A 19665-nucleotide genomic window follows, 5' to 3' on the forward strand; every position below is an offset into this window, starting at 1 on the left:
CAAAATTACTTTAGTGGTCAGAGAATAAGAAATTATTTTATTATTTACAAGTGCTGAAATAATTTCTTTTGCAACAGCCTGCTCTATAAACTGCTTTTCAGCAGGAAAAAAGAAAAGGAATATTAATAAAGTCCCAAACCAGTCTATGATTCTGTGGTTCTGGAATGCATAAAGGAGTATCTAAGCAGCAAACACTCATGCCCAGTGAACAGTACATTCAGTGTACTCAGTGTAAAATGAGGATCAGACCAAAGCTCTTGAAGACATTAAAAGATTTTGACTAAATGTATTTGAAGTGGCTAAAGAAACAGTGCTGAACACAAGAGCAATGCCCCGTTCCTGCTCCCCTGGAGCTGATACCTCTGGTGTGAATTACAAACTGCACTCAGAGAAAACAATCTGCAAAGGACATCAGGAAATCACAACTCGCCTTGCAGCGGGGTGGGTTTGCCGGGATGGAGCACAGGAGTGAACCCACGCCCGGTGGGTCTGTGCTGGGAAGGACACAGCCCCACAAGGGTTTTGTGCTGTTCCCCGCTCTTTTAATCCAAGTCTTAGCTCCTGCTGCTGTCACAGGCACACAGGAGGAAAACCAGAGGGAGCAGGGAGCTCTGGAGAGGCACTGCTGAACAGCAACAGAGCAGGCAAAGTGTTTGAGCAGGGCCAGAGTCCCTGGAGCTGTGTGCCCCTCCACCAAACCCAGCTTTGAGGCAGCATCCTCAATATGGACATCAGTGGTGACATTTATATATATATAAAAGAACAATCGATATTTACATACTTTGCGCATAAATGTTGCATATAAATATTTTTATGCCCTGGCCCTTCCTGCTGATCATAGCAGCCTTCTTTCCGTGCACAGCTCTTGGACAGCACTCACACAAAGGAGTTTGTCACAGGAACCATCACTTGCCTGAGCACAGCTCCTGCTCAGAGCATCACGCCCAGAAACTGGGCTGCAAAAGGAGCGGTTTCAAGGAAGGGTGAAGCTCAGGTCACAGGCAAAGGCAATGATTTTGCTCAGTGCACACACATCTGACTTGTGAGTCAGCGTCCTGTCAAGCCTCATTGACTTTAATAACCCAGGAACACTTTTCCAAGCCATTCCCCCGCAATTTTAAACAAGTGTATTTCAAAGGAGCTGGAGCAACAGTATAGGACAACTTTCAGCGCCGGGACCACCCCCAGGTGTGAGAGCAGAAGGAGCAGCACAGCTGAACCCACTGAGGCAGAGCCATCACCACCTCCCTCCTGGCACCAGCAGCTGCTGGGCTCCCAGGGCTCCTGGGAAGGAAAGCACAATGAGGTGACACGGTGGCAATGTCCTGCTGTGCCACCACACCACACAGCTGAGCCCTGAGCATCCTCCAGCCCAGGCACGGGGATTCCCAGCGAAACAGATCACACCAGGCACAGCTGGACTTACTTTTTAAATCCACTTTTTTACCCTGCGCTGAATTTTTCAGGCTTGTCCAACACAACTGAAAAAGGTTCTAAGCAGAGCTGCCACCAACCTTTTACTGACATAGATCTGTGCCTACAGCCAATGTCCCCATGATGGGTGTTCCTCCTGCTCCTCCTGGGTTCTCCAACCCAGCCAAAACCTTGAGGTGCTGCCACCCACAGCAAGAAATTCACTCCAAGCTGACCACAAAAAAAAATCAACTGACCACAAAAATCAAAGTCAAAATACATCTAAGAACTCAAACTTCAAATAGCAGTTACATCCTAGGCTGCTAATAAATGGATTTTCTAATGCAGTACTACAGTACTACTACATTCTAGTACTATGAAATTACATTACAAAACCTGCTGGAAACACTCACAAGTTCTAGTAGAATCAGACCTTTTTTTTTTCTTTTTTTTTTTTTTCTTTTTTTTTCTTTTTTTTGTTGGGTTGGTTTTTAAATTGAGCTAGTAATTTTTAATCCAATTGAATTAGATATTTTCTACTCTAATAGGTATCACACTTTCAAGACACTGGTCAAATTCAATATTCCTGTTTACACTCAGGGCTCAAGCCCCCTGAGACAACGTTCAATAACCCTCAGTGCTGCTGCAGCAAGGTCCACAGAGAGCAGGAACTCAATGCTGTGAGCACAGGAAGCAAAAGGCTCTTGAAGAACAGGACCAGAAAGGATGAGAGCAACAGAAACACAGAGAAATAATGAAGATGGGAAGACACAACAAGACTGCAGCAGTTTCCTCACCAGCAGAAACCAGGAGCAGCTGTTTGTATGTTGGCTCAGAGGTTTGGGAGGAGTGAGCAGAGAGGGGATGGGGATCCCACCATGCACAGGTCAGCAGGAGAAGGGGGTGAGGTGCTCCTGTGCAGGACTGCTGGGGACAGGGGACCGTGCAGGAGTGACAGCAGGACAAAGGGGGACAGGTACCCCAAGACTTCACAAAGCCCATGACCTCACAGGGCACCTGATGAGCTCCAAGGGGCAGAGAGGGAGGGAGGCAATGACAAGGGCCCATGGGAGGAGGTTGTGTTAAATAAAACCCACCTGTTTTATTCCTTACTCTGGACCATAAGCTTTGGGTCTTTCCACTTTGGCATACACCTGCAAAGCCCAGGTGGGGTCTGGTCTGTAGCTTCATTCCCCTGTGTGATTGCCACAAACACAACTGGACAGCTCTGGTAGGACCAACCACAGCAGGTCAGGGACATGGACACATCCATGGCCAAGTCACAGACACAGAAGCACTGCAGGGACTTGAAACGCACAGGAAAACAAGATCCACTCACATGGAAAACGAGTGACTTACACAGATGTATGTGAAAAACCAAATGCTTTAATCCATCTATCAAGAACAACAGTTCAAATTATTTCATTGGATACATTAATATTGATCCATAATTTACAGTGCTATGGACCATACAGAAATTATTGCTGCAGTCAACAGCAGATGAATATCAACATTACAGTACCAAGCATCATAGCAAGAGGCAGTAATTAATGTCACTTTTTCAAGAAATATAGGTATTTATACTATTATCAACATCAGCTTCCCCCCCAGTGCATTTTATGTCAAACAACATAAATGTAAGTGCATTATTTTGTGCTTTGTGCTTTCCTTATGTACCTTCTTTTTGCTTTTACAGGTTGTAAGAGTTAAATATTGCTTTATAGGCCAAAAGCAGTAAGGAAGAACTTCACGGTACTCTGCAGGTCCCTGCCTGTCGCATGGCTTTGGCAAAGTGAGAATTGGTCTGTTCCCCACCCACCCGCTCAGGGAAGCCACCGCTGCCCAGCGTCACACACGTCACCGTCCCCACACCGGGCAACAACTTCTGTCCATCCCACTCCACCCAGGCCATGCCAAACCGTGCCTGTGGCTGCTGCCCCTGTCCTCTGCCACCAAGCCTTGCAAAATGTCACAGCCACACCCTCCACCGTGCTCAAATAGGCAAAGGCACCTCCCAATTGCACCCACTGGGGGTCTGTGTCTCCTAGAGGTGTCCCCACTGCAGTGTCACCATCCCAAGGGTGGGCAGGCTCAGAGGAGGGCTGTAACCTAAGGAAACACGGGGGAAAAGTGAGCAGGGCAGGGCCAAGTTTCGTGTTACCCCAGAAAACACAAGGTATAGGAGCACACAACACAGCTGCTGCAGCCACAGAGACTTCTGCCGAGGAATCCAGCTCTTGATGGAATGGTTGGCCTTGAATCCTAACTCACCTCCACGCAGCCAAAATTCAGAAGTCAAGGCTGCCAGCGAGTACCAGTGGTTTCACATAAGCTTGAAAAATATTCACATACCACAGTCTAGACTTGAGTTTCTGAATGCCCAGGGCAGGCACCAAACCAAAAGCCTCATTCAATACATTCAGTGGTTCTCAGCTACTACACTCCAGCATGCACACCCTGATTTGTTGTACCAACGCTGCAGAGCTGCCCCAGTTTTTGGGGAAGGGCAACACAGCCCTGTGTTACAGCTACAACCATTTTTTACATATTTTCCTACCTGTCACCCCAGCCAAACAACAGCACCAGAAGCCTTTATCCCCACACTTGACTCAGAGCTATGGCACAGCTGCCTCGCAGGAACTGGGGACATTTCCTGCCCCAAGACCATGGTGACCACAGCACACCCTGCAGCCTCCTGGGTCCTGCCTGGGCCAGAGCTTCTCCACCCTAGGAAAAACATTTTCCCAAAAGGTGTCTGGGGAGAGAGGGAGAGGCATCGTTACAACCCAGCTCCAGCTCCTCCTTCAAAAACTAAAAAAGAAAAAAAGCCACAACCCCGTGGTTGCATCAACGCTAACACACTGCTGAAGCGGGAAGGGAGGGCTGGATACAGCCATGGGAAGAGTGCCAGGAACACAGACCCTGAGTTCCACAGCCCTGCAGAGCCTGAGCCCCCCGTGCTGGACCCAGAAGCCCTCGCCCCCCCATGCCACAGCAGCAGTGCCAGGCAGGGAGCCCTCCTGGGGAAATGTCTGGGAACTCCCATCACTATCCCCAGCCACCCCGTCCTACCCAGCTCACATTTGGTTTCTGAACACCACCTGCTGAGCCCAAGGTTTTCTTGGAAAGCTGGCCAAACTGGCACTCAGGTTACTCACCGTGGCACTCATCCTATGTAATTTCCAGTGTAGCACAAAGGAGAAAGGGAAGCTCTGGTTTTCTATCCGTAGGCACCATGCTACACCTCATGCCCTGTACACCACCACCCAAAGCTCTGTCTACGCCACACTTCAGTCAGTGCTAGTCGAGGAAGACTACAACTAGAGTTTAAGGCACTTCATTCTGAACGAGCTACGCCTGCCAGTCAGCTGTAGGCTGCCGTGGAGAATTCCATTCCCTCCGTCTAGCTCGGAACACCACCTGGCACCTCCGTGGAACACCTAGGCTGGATATAATACAAGGAAAACTACCGTTATTGCATAGGACTACACTTGAGTAGATAATGCACCAAACTACTTTTACAACATGGTTGCATGTTAAAAATTAATAACATTGTTATCAAGTAACAGTTATTTGCAGATACAGTAATTTACTCTTTTTTTTTGTTGTTTTTTTTTTTCTCTTATGTCAGCCCCGGTGCTGAAATAGAACACGAATTGCTCTAACGGGTATATTAACTACATAGTTATGTCTCCAAGCATATTACTACTTTTTTTTCTGTATCACTAAAAATAAATATGTAAGTTCAGTTTCTCTACAGAGTTGTTTTATTACCTAATCTAAATTTTTACTCTACCTTAAATGCGTTTAAAAACATTTTCAAAGTGAGACTGTAATATACAAAATATTCTCAAAATCTCTCTTAAAACACAGAACCCTGCATAAAAGCTTCCTTTCAAGTGTTTACAAAGAACGCAGAAAACTTCCAATGAGTTTTAAAAATGTCAAAAAATTGCTGCAATATTAAGAGGCAAAAATCTTACAAATGAAATACAAATAAATTTAAAACAAAAAGTTTTAGAGGATAACTAAGGAATCCATGCAAATCAAAAGAAACTGTACAATGCAATTAAAAAAAAAAAAAAAGCCAATTAGATATGTACAACATAATGTGCCCAGCTGATAATATGCATCATTTTTTTTTGTCCAAAGAGTGTATCCCAACTTACAGTGCTCCTGGCTTGGATTGCCATTGGCAAAGCCACCCATGTGTGTCACAAAACAAAATAAAAATTTAAGAGGAAAAACTTGAACCGTGATCAAAAGGAAAATCCAAATCAGCTCAGAGTAAAATTGAACAACACTCTGAGACACTCACAACTCCCTGCACTTTCAGCAACAGCATTTTATATCACAATCGACACAATCAGGATGTCTTAACACTTGGGTTTAGTTTGTTTTCTGAGTGAAGACAGGTGGGTATTTTCCCTAAACACTTGTCATGTAAGACCAACATTTGAGGGACACTGTATCTTTAAGGCAGCACTATTCAATTAATACAATTACAAATTGGACTTTTTGTTGTTGTTGTTGCTGTTTCTTTACATTCTTAAACTTTACATTTTGTTTCCAAGTAAATAGGTTGCATTTACAATCCTACAATTGACCCCTCCCCCCCCCCAGTAGAAACAGACTCTTCATCTGTAATTCTATTGCTTTGAGTATATTTGACCAGTTCAAAGTTCTTGGCGAATCCAGTTCACAGATTCTGTACATATGCTGTACAATATTTTGGAGGCATTGGTAGTTTTAAAATAGAATATACAAGTTTCTTCACAAAAATTCTAAAAAAAATTCTCTATATATAATATATACACACACGCACACACACTGATGAAGCACAAAGGGGGAAAAAAAAAATCCAAAAAAAAAAAAAAATCTACAAAAGGTAAATTATTTCATCTACTGATCAAAGAACCAAAGCAGTTTATGAAAGGTGTGCCAACTGATGCTAACAAGCATGGTCAGTGTCCTCCATGCTGACGCTGCTCCGCCTGCTACTCGTCTTTGATGCCCCAGGAGACACGGAGGAGAGCAGCGGGTCAGTCACTCCCACGGGGGACAGGGTATCGTCCATCAGGATGTCTTCCAGTTTGGATCCCATTTTGGCAGGAACCCCGTAGGTGCCAGCTGGCTCAGTCACGTTCCCCAGGTTGTCACTGAAGGTGATGGTGCCGTCGGTGAGGTCCAGGGTGGTGGTGCACGACAGGTCTGTGTGGTGTGGCATCATGTCTTGGCTGCAGTTGTCCAGCACAGGCTCCTGTTTGATGACCCTGTTGACCATGTCAGGGGAGCAAAGGCCTGTAGATGGGACAAGGGACAGTCCGTGTGCCCGGGCTTGCATCTCGAGTTCCTGCGAAGGAGAATAACGGGCAAATTAAAAAAAAATCTGGAAATAAAATCTGTCATCTTATGCTCGTCTTGCAGCTTCCAGTTTCCTTCTCCTGTACATGTTTCTTCCCTTTCCCCTAGTGACAAGTGCTTGTACCTTGCACACTCCAGCCCTGCAGATTTTCACCTGAACAGCAGTCTTGAAGAGGTGGGTGAACACCATCCCACACGGGCCCTTCACACTCCTCCTCAGCACCTACACCAGAGCCAAAACCCAGCACCCTGCAGCACAGACATGTTCCCCTCAGGCTTCTTCTCACACCAGTGCCAGGATAGACAGGTTTGGCATCAGGTAGGGTGAGGAAAATATTTAAAAATAGGAAAAAAAAAAAAAAAACTAGAAGGAGCATGTGTTTTTAGTAATTTTTAAAAAGTCATATGTGAAGGCACAGCATGTCTATGAGATCCTTATCAATCCCTGGTGAGACTCTGGAGGGGACAATTCTCACTCTACAAGTCTAGCAGAGCTGGAAGAGGTCAATCAAAACTGAGCAACAACACTATTCCTGTGCAGAAAAATCACAAGGAAGTCACAGAAAGGTTTCAGACTTCACACAGAGCCAGGATTCTTCAAATTTCCACAGAACGTTTAAATCCCACCTTCACATTTAATCATACAGAAATGCTTTCTCAAAAATACATCAGTGAAAGAGATGTTTTGCTTCTACTTCTGCATTCTATTAGGCAATCACAACCTCAGATGTGATTGTGCTGTTTCTGGATATTCCTGTCACTGAGGCTGACTGTTACCCTTTTCCATCATTTCCAGGCTAAAACAAGCTTGTAATGGTACACTGCAAGATCAAAAGAGAAGGTGGAATGAGCAAGCACTTCTTCCATCAGCTAACGTGCCAGAATGAGGAGTTCCTTATTCCATGCTTAATCAGAATCAACACAAAAGGGGAAAATACACACTTGAGGTTATTTGCTGCCAGATGCATTGCCCATTATTCAAGGGTCTGGTATTTTGATTGAAGGAGCCAGAGCAGATGGGTAATACAAAGCAAGATGAAAGATGTTTAAGAAGTGATCTCGCTTAGCCTTGAAACACCACTGCTTGATGCTGCTCTGCAGAAGGCTTGTGTGTTTTTATCATCTCATTCTGGCAGCAGATTGCTCAACCAAGTACAAAACTGTGCTGGGGCTCAACTTGGCCTGTTCTATTTTAAAGCTGTTTACTTCCACACTTGACTCTCAGGTATTTGCAGCTTCATTATCTCCCTGGTGGATTAGCTGGGCTGTTGAGGGGTCTCCTGGCAGGCCACAGCTGCATGCAGAGCTCAGCTGTCCGTGCTGCAGGGGAGCAGCAGCACAAGGATATCTGGGATATCACCATCTTACACCCAGTGAGATGGTGATATCTTACACCCAGTTCTTACACTTCTTTAATTACCCTTCTATGGAAAGCAGTGGCTAACCAGAAAAAACCCTGTGTTGACATCAAGGTTAAGGTTTCCTATCCAGCTTGAGGTAAAGACAAAGGAATTAGTTAGAGAAATGGAGTTTTCACCCTTATATCTCTGCGTAGCTCAGAACACTGGGAACCTGGGTGAATCTAACAAGGCAACAACCCACAGAGAAAACATATTCATGCCACCTACTGCTTTTCAGTGCTGAGGAGAACTGTCGTACAGTCCTACAGACTGCAAGCAGCAGAGAAGACTCCCAAAGACCTGAACTGAATTTTGTGACTATCAACAACTACGTGATACATGAAGTCCCAATGCCTTAGGCCTGGCAAACAGAAGAAAGTATTACCATAGAAATATTTTTGATGATATGGTCTGGAACTAGCGCTGGCCATGGTAGAACAAAAACAGACCACTCTTAACTGCTTCTACTAGAGTGTTAGGATTCTGGGGTTTTTTTTTGTTTTGTTTTAACTAAGGTATCTTTGGCTTTTTCTGGAAAAATCTCTGCAGCTATCTCAGCACTGCCCACCGTTCATTTAAACGCTGGTTCCTTCTAACCCACACCCCACGAGCCACTTCTATTTGCAATCACACGCTGCAACACCAAGAGCATTTGCAGCTCATTTCTCAGCAAACCTGTATTCTGAGCAGCAGGTGCCTGTTTGCATGTTCCAGCTTCTTCTGCCTGTTCTCCAGCTCCTTGGTGCGCTGCTGTTCCCTCTGCAGCTTGCGGATGTAATCCACTGACGCCTTCAGGATCGTTCCCTTGTTCCAGCGCATGTCACTTGGGAACGACACAAAAGGACAAGGTCAGGCTCTGTTCACAGCTGCTCCCTTCACACCTGTACCTGTGACTGCACCTCATCCTGACATAACACCCAGCTGCTATTTATTGCAGGTTTGTGGATACAGAAGGCGTTTGCAGCGCACTAGAGGGGGCTGGAGCACAGCCCTTGGGAAGCGCGTTTGCTTCAGAGAGAGAGATGCTGCTGCATCACCATCACCTCACATCATCTTACTTTCTCTAAATGGGCAAAAAACATCTTCCTGCAGCCTGTCAGCGCAAAGATCCACCTGTCCTTAGGGTGGTACTGAGACATATTGTCCTGCTGGCCTTGGAGGAGGCTGCAGAGCCTCGCTGCAGAGTAGCTGTGAAGTTGCTCCACAAGCAAGTGCCTCAAAATACTGGGAAATCTCCCCAAAATCATCACGGGACATTGATTCAGATTTAAGCGGACTTTCAAAGGATTCTTGATACTGAATCAGCATTGAGAAAGCATAAATACAAGCTAAAAGCAGCAAAATCATTGTAGAATTATCACAAACAACAATTGGGAAATTACAGCAAACACTGACAAATTATCAGTGAACAAGCACAGAGTTATACTCTTTATTTTCCTTTTTTTTTTCCCCTTGGAGGGAAGGGGATTGTGATGGCTTCTCAGATAAACTGCCCTCCATTTTCACTGAAACAGATACCAGTTTTATCTTGTCAAGCTGTAACATCTAATTTAATTAAAAGAATCATTTAGGAAGACATGCAGCCATCAAAGCAGTCAGACCAGCATAAGTTTCCCATCCTCACAACTCTGGTAAGGCAGTCAGTCACTTGCAGCACCAAGCCCAGCTTTGAGACAAAAATCATCTAATTAATATAAACACAAGCAGGTTCCAAAAGGCAAAAAATGAACCTCTCAAAAAAATCTTCAAAAAATATAATGGAACCTTTCAAGCATTTCTGCTGTCACAGAGTGTTAAGAGCAAATAGAAAACATAGGAATTTGTTTTTTTTTATAAATTCTTGTTCTTCCCTAGGATTTCACCTCCTCCCTGCCCCAGTCTCCCTGGACATGTTGTACTTACGGGTCATTTGACTTGGGTATCAAGGTGCCCAGTTCTTTTATACGATCATTAATATTAAATCTTCTTCTTCGTTCAACTTTAGGAAAAACAGCACAAATATTACAAGTAATATTCACACTTAATCACAACGTACCGAGTGTTATATCAAGGACTTATTTAAGCACCACTGAAATGTTTGCCTGAAGCTTAAAATCCAGTGATAATTGATTTTGCTCTCCTACACCTGGACACTAAGACGGAAGTTCTGTCTATACTGTAAATTTTGGGACTGCAGAGTTTAACTGAGACTAAAAATCAGAATGACTGAGAAGCATTTTTCTAGGAATAAGGATCACAGACAAATTCAGAGACAAATATTTAGATGCTCAAGGAAATCCTAAGACAGAAAAAGGGACAAAAGGCACAGTCTCTTTTTTCAAGTAGTCTTCCACATGCAACACTTTGAGGATCCAACAGTCAAATTTAAATACCAATTTTCCTGCATTACCTTTTCATGCTATGGAAAAGGCTTCTGAGTGGCTCAAGGCATGAAAACTTTCTTTTTTTCTACTACTATAAAGTATAAAAAGAAAAGTTATGGATCCTTTATTAAGTCATAAGATACTAATTATTTTAAAACAGTTTTTTTCTGATTTGGAAATACGACCTCCTTTCAAAAATGAAATTTATAAAATTGCCATACTGAGGACCCATTTGTGGTTTAACGTCACTAATTGACCAGGTATCTAATGTATTTTAAAAAATTAAAATTTAAAAAAGTAAAATTGTGCAAGGTGGTTTTGTTAAAAGCAGTTGGGTCATATGTTGAACCCAGCAATTCATTTAGCTTATTGAAAATAAATAAAAATAGAGTTAAAATTCAATAGTAGATTTAAGGACACATCACATGAATCTGAGATATTTGACTGGGCATAACACAATGATCTAGTGCTTTATACTACATGCAGTACCTCATCCAGATTTAAAACATCAGTATTTGAGCATTTAATACCCAAAATCGTTCCAAGAACTGGTGCAAAGTGTGAGGAACCAAAACTTACTCAAGTTGTGATTGTCTTTCTTTTGTCTCTCCTTAGCCAACGCTCTTGCTTCCGACTCTGTAGGAAAAATACATGTGCATATGAATGAGGTAATAAGAATTAAAATAATTCAATCACAGCGTTGAAATATCTGCACGGGAAGCCTGGTGGATAATTGTCCCACCAATCATTACCCCCATTCCAAGGAGCAAGAAGGGCTTGTGGATGCCAAAACACACGGCTGGGACTGAGCTTCACCCCTGCACCTGTGGAGCATCTCTTCCCACACTTCCCAGAGTGACTCCCACGACGGGAATGTTTCCCACGGAGGCCCTGACTCAGCAAGGGGTTTGAGGACAACAAAGTGCTGAAATGCAGCATGCCTTGCCCTGAGTCTGCACACGTATCCCACGGGAGCTGAACCAGAGGAACAGCATGCTTAGGGCATTGCTGCCTGCTCAGGATGTGACACACGCAGGACTCACAGGCTCTGCTCGCCCAAATTAAGGCTACATCCTTCTGTGGCACGTGCACACACATCACCACAGCACTCAAGGGATAACTTAAGTGACTTGTTAACAACAGTGTGTTTTCCAGCTATGCTACCTGTTCCTTTTATAGTAAGGAGAAAAAAAAAAAAAAAACAGGTGAAAAAATTCAATGCCTTTCTTAGCAAAAAAGTTGGAAAACAATGGTTCTTGCTTTGGGAAAAACAAAAAGGAAAGTAATGGCAGCCATGCTGCACAGAACTTGTCTCCTCAACTCAGAACTGCCCTTCACCTTGCTCCACACACTTATTACCTATTTTTTATTATTCTATTAGTATTGCTATTATATTCTATAATAATGATATAATTATTAACTTCAGCATGCAATAGTTCAGGCAACAGCACAACTAAATTTATTTTTTTCAGTTCTCATCTACGTGTCTCAAGCAATTTCAAGTACTTTATATTTGCTCTACCCCTTTTCATTTTCTTAAAAGTTGAGGTCATTAATCCTTGCCCCATTGCATTCAAATCCCTAAACCACCAAACAGTTGGCAGTTTCACAGTAAATCAGTGAGGAGCAATGAGTGCATCATCTTTTATCACACATTCCATTGTGAAAATAACCCCTCACTGTAGCCAGTAAATTTATTTTCTGTATTACTTTATTTTGATCACAAAAAGACTCTCCTAAATTAATTCTGTGTACAGGTAAGTGCAGCATATAGACATTAAAACTTATTTCAGCTCTGTTTTGATGTTTTTGATGTATTGAAGACTTCCAAAAGACCACTTCACTCACAATTTCCCCTCTCTTTCTGCCTTCTTGGCCTGAAGCCTGACACAAGCACCTGCAGAAAATCCACCAGTCTGCACATCCAAGTTGGGCTGAGTTTGCAGCCTACAGCCCCTGGAGCTTTCTATACTTGGGGCAACAAAACTGCCTGCAATGCAGGACTTTGAGCAGCTCTCCTCCCTTCCCACCTTCCTCTCAGACAATTCCATCTCTGTACAAGCTGCTTTTTTCTAGCAGCCACAAATCATTGTGTGCTTTGTGTGTCTTTTTTTGGTGCTGAGTTTAAATTCTGTGCTGTCCTATAAATGCAAATATCTGCTGGCTCAGAGAGGTGGCATTTCCTCCTGGCCTATTAAAACTGCTCTGCTTAAACTAATTTCTGCCCAGAACCTGCTTTGCAAGTGAGTCAGCCTGTGAGTTTTCACAACAGAAACCCAGAAAGATGACAGACAAAGAAACCAGGCCCCTACCCTACTGCATGGTCAGTGACTCTCTGTAGGGCTTCAGAATAGGCATTTCTGGCCATTAATATGATTTTACCATCAGTTCTAGAGTGGATCTCCATTTGTTCAGCCTACAGACAACCACACTTCGTATATATACCCTGTGTGTGGTTCTCCTTCCAAGTGAGCAGAAATAAAACATGCCTGCAAATATGAAACTTATTATTTGCTTCAAACTATCTTGCTCCTGTACACATGTGCTTGAGAAAAAGAGGTTTTTAGTGTGGCACTCTCCTGCCCCTGCCTCCCACAGCTTGTTCAGAGCATTGCTGCAGGAATTGGCAAAAAATTTTAAGGAACATTTCATTTTCATCTTAATTTAGTGATGCATATTAATGGATCATAGGATGGCTTGGGTAGGAAGGGACCTTAAAGATCATCAAATTCCAACCCCCCAGTGCCTAATTTTACTTTTTAAAGGCTCTACATGCCCAGACTTCACATTATAACAGATTGTTTGTTCATTACTGCCCTCCCCCTACTGAAGTAAAGCCCCAATGTGTATCACTCCTGGACATGAATCCCACAGAGACTCCAGATGTGAAGTTGTTAAAGTTTGCTGTTGATAGAGCAAACAGTTATCCCAAACTAGAAAACAGCTCTAGAAAAGAGGCATGGAAGCTTCCTGGAACACCAGACAGTGCAGGTGTGACTGTAACAATTAAGGACTTTATATGAACTTGTGACAGTGAACACACATGCACCCACACAGGCACACGGGCTGAGAGTAACTGTTCACCCATATATTCTTTCCCATAACAGAAATTATGCCCAGTATCACCTGAATTCAAATAATACTATTACTCCAAGGCGGTATTTTAGATGTATTTACCTGTGAGCTCCCTTTTTATATTAGGAAGATTAGCTGGACATGAGTTGCTGATGTTTAGTCCTGGAGGAGGCATGCTTTGGTTGCCATAAAGGTCAATCAAATTGCCAGACACAGGCAACTGGAAAAGATAAACAAGGAAAAGGATCATTTGGTTTGCCTTTGTACAGAAGAACAGAGTCAGGATATGCTAAGTAATCTGTGCTCTTTTCCATGTGCAAACAGAACCTGCAAGAAGGTCAGCAAAATCCACAGATATTCACGGGCATGAGGGATTAAACATCTACACTGGGAAATTCTGTTCTCTCTCCTTAAAAGTATGCAGATTTAAAATATTGAGAGGTAACAGAAGAGGTAAATGCTGATGATATTGCTGCACTGTTGCTCCTTATTTTTCAATAATATTATTACATCTATATCCCTTAAACTTCTCTCATATCTGAAAGAGCCTACAGAACTCTCCCAGAGAAACCCCCCCACTTTTTCCAGGGATACGTGAGTGGAAGCACTTTGCAAGTTGTCACATGCTGGAAGAAGAACACTGTATTAATTAATCACATTTTTCATGTGATTTGAAAACTACCTACACAGAAAACATTTCAGTTTACTTTGTTTTTCGCCTTACATAACAAGAATGCGCACCAGTAGGAGGAAGATTATTTTTACAGTAAGTTTCCTCAATTACTTGTTCACTCTGCTGTGTTTATTTAGGCATTTAAACAAGTAGATTTATACAGAAATAGGACGGTATTTCAATGAGATCTATCAAAGCTATCTCTTTATATTGAAACATATTTAAAGAAGCTTGCAATTATCCTGAGTGGATTATTTTATCCATCTCTTATTTGGTTTTGAAAAGACAGGTATAAAACACTCAGGTACCTTATCTGAGTGGCAGCACTAATCATCAGTGCTGCAAAGAAAACCAATCCCTCCAAGACACTGATCCTGCAGAGATTAGAGTAGGTATTGACTTTACACCCATGTAAATAATGCTGGTGAATACAATGCAGTGAGTCACAGCCAGGACTATTAAACTCCTACTGAAGGGCCTTGCCAGACTGGGACCTAAGAAAATTTCTCTGCCATATGGAAGCAGATTAAACAGGAGTGGATATTAAAATACCACCAGCTAGAAGCCATGCTGATGGTTGTTGAGAACAGATAATGGCCAACAACAAAACCAAAGTCCCCTGCCTCAAACTTTAAGAGACAGAGGAATAAATGTAACTGAATTCTCACTATAAGTCAGCCTTATTTAAAAAGAAAAAAGGAAAAAAAGGAAGATCTAATAGTGCTGCTCACGTCACAGCTGTGCTGGTTGTGACCTGCCCACATTAGTGCCAGGGTGACAGTCAATCTCACTGCTCTACAAGGCTGACCCTTGTGTCTTTGGGTCCCCCAAGCACATCCCTGACACCGACACAGCAAGAGCGTCACACACCCTTCTGACTTGGATGTGCTTGTCCTATTCATGTTCCTAAGCATGGGGAGAGCACAAAGGCCCTGTTTGTAGCCCAAGGACTTGAAGTTCGTAAGGAGACATGTGAAAACTAATTAGGAACTTGAGGGAATTTAGAAATAAAAAAGATTTTTTGTTAGACATCTCACACTGGCATCTCAAAGCCTGGGTAAAATAGTCAGGTTGTAATGAAATGTGAAGAACATCGAGCTGCTTTCCTTTCTGCAACATGGACCCTGATTGTTACAACAGTTTGTGACTGATTTCTTTTTTCCCCCTAAGGTGTCAAACACTGAGCCAGATTTCCATATCAGTAAACAGGACCAGTGTGAGCAACGATCACAAAAGGGGACAGAGAAGACAGGCAGCAACTGCTGAACATGCACATGTGCATGGCTGCTAAAGCTGTCCACACCAATGGTTACCAGAGAAATTCACATTAGGGGAAGGAGATGCCAACAATCTCCACTTAAATCAGTGATCTATGAGCAAAGAGTCCAAGCAGCTCCTTTCTTTGACCACCTTCCCCAGCATCCAAACTCCACAGGTCAAAGCTTCAGTTGTAACATTTTCCTACACGTGGTCCATGATCAGCATGATTCCCCAAGAAGCCTTTTCTCCAGGATGGCTGCAGCCACATCTCTGGGACTAACTTACACTAATTCCTTTCCAAAACCACAAAGTGCATGCAACACTCTGGGCCATGTCACTTAAAATACTTGCAGCTAAAGGTAAGTTAAAACTGAAGCACATCTTCAGTTCATAATTTTATAACAGCTCCCAGAGGAATAAAATCAGTTGACTACGGTAAACCCAATAATCATTAGTGCAGGGTTTAGGGAACTGGGAAAGGAAAGAGGACCCCTGTGCTGAGGGCATTGGCTTGAGATGCTCAAGACAGCAGTGTGGTGAGCACACAAAAGCAGCCACTAGACTTGGGGCAAAAAAAGCCCAAAAGGAGTTTATTATGTGCCCATTGCAGTGACACTTGGAAGTTTATTTAAATTGTTTCTTATTTGAAGAAACTGGAGAAAACCACACATTGTTGGCAAACATTTTGGTTCTAAGACAGTTGAGCCTTTCACTACCATCCTCCAATACAAGATGGGAAGATGTCAAAACTTCCACAGCCATTTCACAGGGAGCTGGAATCTCAAACTTGAGAAAGACATGGATTTTTCTGGGGCTAAGGAAGATCCTTCCCTGTCTTCTACAAATTTTAGCATGTTTCCAACCTAAATATGATTTTTCTTACAGCTTTCTTAGCTATTTCTGGCTAAGAAGGAATTTAGATACAGCACCAGCCAGATCATCCACCTTTACTCTTCCAAAAAGTAAATGAAGGAAGGGTGGCTTATACCAGGTTTAGCATGTTATCTTCATTGAAACAGCATGGTTGAAAATGCTTTCACTTGGGAGATTTCATATTTCAAGGTCTTGGCATCACAAATTGCACAAACACAAAGTAAAACAAATTTAAATCTTCCTATCACTTCGCATCTGCTTCTTTTTTTTTTTTTTGCGTAATAATAGCTTTTATATAACAGAAATTTGAAATATGGTAATTATGACTGCAGATTCATCACAGTGTACATTCAGGGGAGTCTGAGGCTTTCATTTCTCCTCCACTGCTCCAACAAAACAAGCACCCACATTCTGTCTAAAATCACTGAGACATCAGCTGTGTGATCAACAAGGCTGTTTCTAAGGTACCAGCACACACTGGAATGGGTTCTGCACCCCAGCTCGTGCAGCCCACAATGTATTGTGATGTTCCCTGACCTACAAGCATATGCTCAGCAGCAGCCCCTGTAACAAAACTCCTCTACTCTGGAGTTTAAATTCCAGAAGAAAGCCACATTTAGAAATGGAACTGTACCTATTCACAGAGCTCTCCATGCCAGGCTCTGGCTGGGGTTGATTAGCTGGATGAATTAATTGTCATCTCCACCAGAGCACTTTACATAGTACTCATTAATTCAATTAGCAGGTGACATTTAGGCAGAAAACCTTCTCTATAAACTAGTTACCATTTTGTGACACTTGCCACCACAGATATTACTCCACCAAACACCAAAGCTGACAAACACTCTCACAAGCAGTTGACTGCAATGGGCCATTTTCAATTCAAGGTACTTCAAAACTCCCTTAACTTGCTCTGCACAGAAATCTCTGATTTTGCTTATCAATTAAGTACTGTTACCAACTGTAACAAACTGGTCCTTTTGTTCTTTGTTGGTTATGGAACAACAACTGCCTTTGTCACAGACTCAGCACAGCTATTTATAGCTTGTGTCTCTTTTGAGACCATTTCCTCTCTTGATTTCTCCTACCTCGACTTAGCTCAGTCTGTAGACATTAATTCCTTATTAATAACACGTTCATGTTTTAAGAGCTAAGTCCTGTCCCAGAAGAAAAATGTTTGGCTTGTTTTTTTTTTTTCCCTAAACCAATTGTTGAGAAACATGGTTCAATTTCCATCTCTTCAGGATTGGTACTAGGCTGATTCAGAGACTGAAATATGCTTTTTTCCTCCAGTTATTTAAACTTATTGGTAAGGAAGTCTTAATTTTACTGTTTCATATCCTTATTTTTCAGACTGCACCACACAGAGTAGGAAAATTCTGAAATTCCACAGAAAATGTGGACCAGGCAGTCTTTACTAGGCTTCTTGCCATGCAGCAAGCACAGCAAAGCACAGGACTAAAGCAGACTACCCTAAACATTGACTACAGGGGCTCCTTGCACCAAAAGAGTGCAGAGTATCCTTCTATCCCTGTTTGGAATCAAAGAGCCACTCTGGGGTCCCTGTGAAATGAGAAAATAAGAACAGCATAGAGATATCCAAGCCCCTTCTAAATTAATGTGTCCCAACCCAATGGTTCTTCAGAGAAAGGATTCCAGAAGAACCACATCCCTCAATAAAAAAAAATAAAAAAATAAAAAAAAGATAAATTGAAAAGCAGATTAACTTTTTGAAAGCTATCTTTTGTCAGATTCTTGAGGTTTTCTCTCAAATTCCAGGACAGCTGCACTTTGCAAGTCATCTTAGATTAAAGGGAAATTTATTCTCTCCAGCAGGACCGTGCAGCTATCTCCCTGTGTGCTCAAAGGGCACCATTTAGAAAGGGAAGCTGGTGGGCCGCTTCCTGCGTCATCCACCACGTCTCTGAGAGGGCTGTGGGAATCTGTGGGAGCACAGGACCAGGTTAACATGACATTAGACAACTACTGTCAGCAAATGCAAACCTATGCCACAAAACCAGTGCTCTGTGGTAAGCTGTAAATTTTGGCACCAGATGAAACAGAAACAGACGCCAGCACTGGCAGACATCTACTCAGCCAGATCTAACAGTGCTTAAGCCTAAGGCAAAAAATTCACTGGAGCTACCCTCCACAGAAGATCAAAATCAGATTATGCCAGAAGCATGATTATATTAATTCTCAAAGCAATGTGAACCAAACCAAAAGAGCCACTTGGAGGACACCTGTGCTTTCCCTCAGTGCCTTCTGCACCTCTGTATTTTTGTCTTTTATCACAGGCTTCCCACGTCCCCTGCCTTGCTCAGTTTTCACCTTCTTTCTTCCTTCCCTTTGTTTGTTTGGAAGATTGCTTTTTTAATTTTTTTTTTTTCCTCCTGCTAAATTCTGTAACATCTTTGCTGCCGTCTAGCTGGGGACTTCTCTGCACTTGAAATCAGGCAGAGATAAAGTTCTGATGTTAGAGATAACAGAAAATGTCTCTGGATAGGGATGCTAACACACAGCAGACAATTTCTTACTTGAATATGACAACATTCAGGAACCTGGGATGCCAGAGGTTCCTTCTTTTTTGAAGCCCAGGATAAAGTCCATGACAAGCTTCAGTATCAGTGGGAACAAGCCACTCCTGGTAGCACAGTTTACTCCTCTGTTGTAATCTTGGAAATCAGAAAAGCAAAATTCTCCTCTGTATTCTCTCAACTCCAGCTTGTATTTTTAAATTCAAATTTTTCATTGCAACTGTATCACCTTAAACTCTTCAAAGGAAAAGTAATTACTCTCTGTAGAGTAATGCAATAACTACTTAATTGCAGGGAAGAAAAGTCCTGCTGCAGTTTTGGCCCCTCTCAAGGAAAACCAGTTAGACTTAACAGGGAAAGCAGAAGGAAAGGACCATTGTACCGTGTTTGCCATTTGCAGGGCTGGGTCCACCAAGCCGAGGATTTCTTCATTGTAACTGGACTCCAAACTAATGATGTCATCAATCACATCATCCATCTGCAGCAGAGAGGTGGACAAAGAGAAACAGAAGAGTTATCAGAACCACTGGGACACAGAGCCTGACAAAGCACTTCAGCCACCCAGCAGAGGCACCTGTGCAGCGGGGCAATCCTTCAGCTGTGACTCCTGCTGTCCTGGCAGGACACTCAGCCCATGGAAGAGCTGAGGATTCGTGGTGCAACCCCCTCCTCCCACCAGCAGCTACCCTGCACCACCTGCCCACAGA

At 42.9% G+C, this 19665-nt stretch overlaps 1 protein-coding gene across 4 annotated transcripts in view; it reads right to left on the minus strand.

Moving 5' to 3' along the window:
* Positions 1–2779: 2779 nt before the first annotated feature.
* The window catches only part of MITF (melanocyte inducing transcription factor), a 99450-nt gene continuing 82564 nt past the window's right edge, over positions 2780–19665 (minus strand). For all 4 annotated transcript variants that reach the window (XM_030282813.4, XM_002193131.7, XM_030282812.4 and 1 more), the window contains 6 exons: positions 19341–19436; positions 13718–13835; positions 11120–11176; positions 10080–10155; positions 8853–9000; positions 2780–6766 (listed from right to left, as the gene is read on the minus strand). In XM_030282813.4, coding sequence (XP_030138673.1) covers positions 6365–6766; positions 8853–9000; positions 10080–10155; positions 11120–11176; positions 13718–13835; positions 19341–19436 — 897 coding nt within the window. In that variant the 3' untranslated portion in view covers positions 2780–6364. The remainder of the gene's footprint in view (positions 6767–8852; positions 9001–10079; positions 10156–11119; positions 11177–13717; positions 13836–19340; positions 19437–19665) is intronic.

Source organism: Taeniopygia guttata, chromosome 12, assembly GCF_048771995.1.
Source record: "Taeniopygia guttata chromosome 12, bTaeGut7.mat, whole genome shotgun sequence".
Classification (NCBI taxonomy): domain Eukaryota; kingdom Metazoa; phylum Chordata; class Aves; order Passeriformes; family Estrildidae; genus Taeniopygia; species Taeniopygia guttata.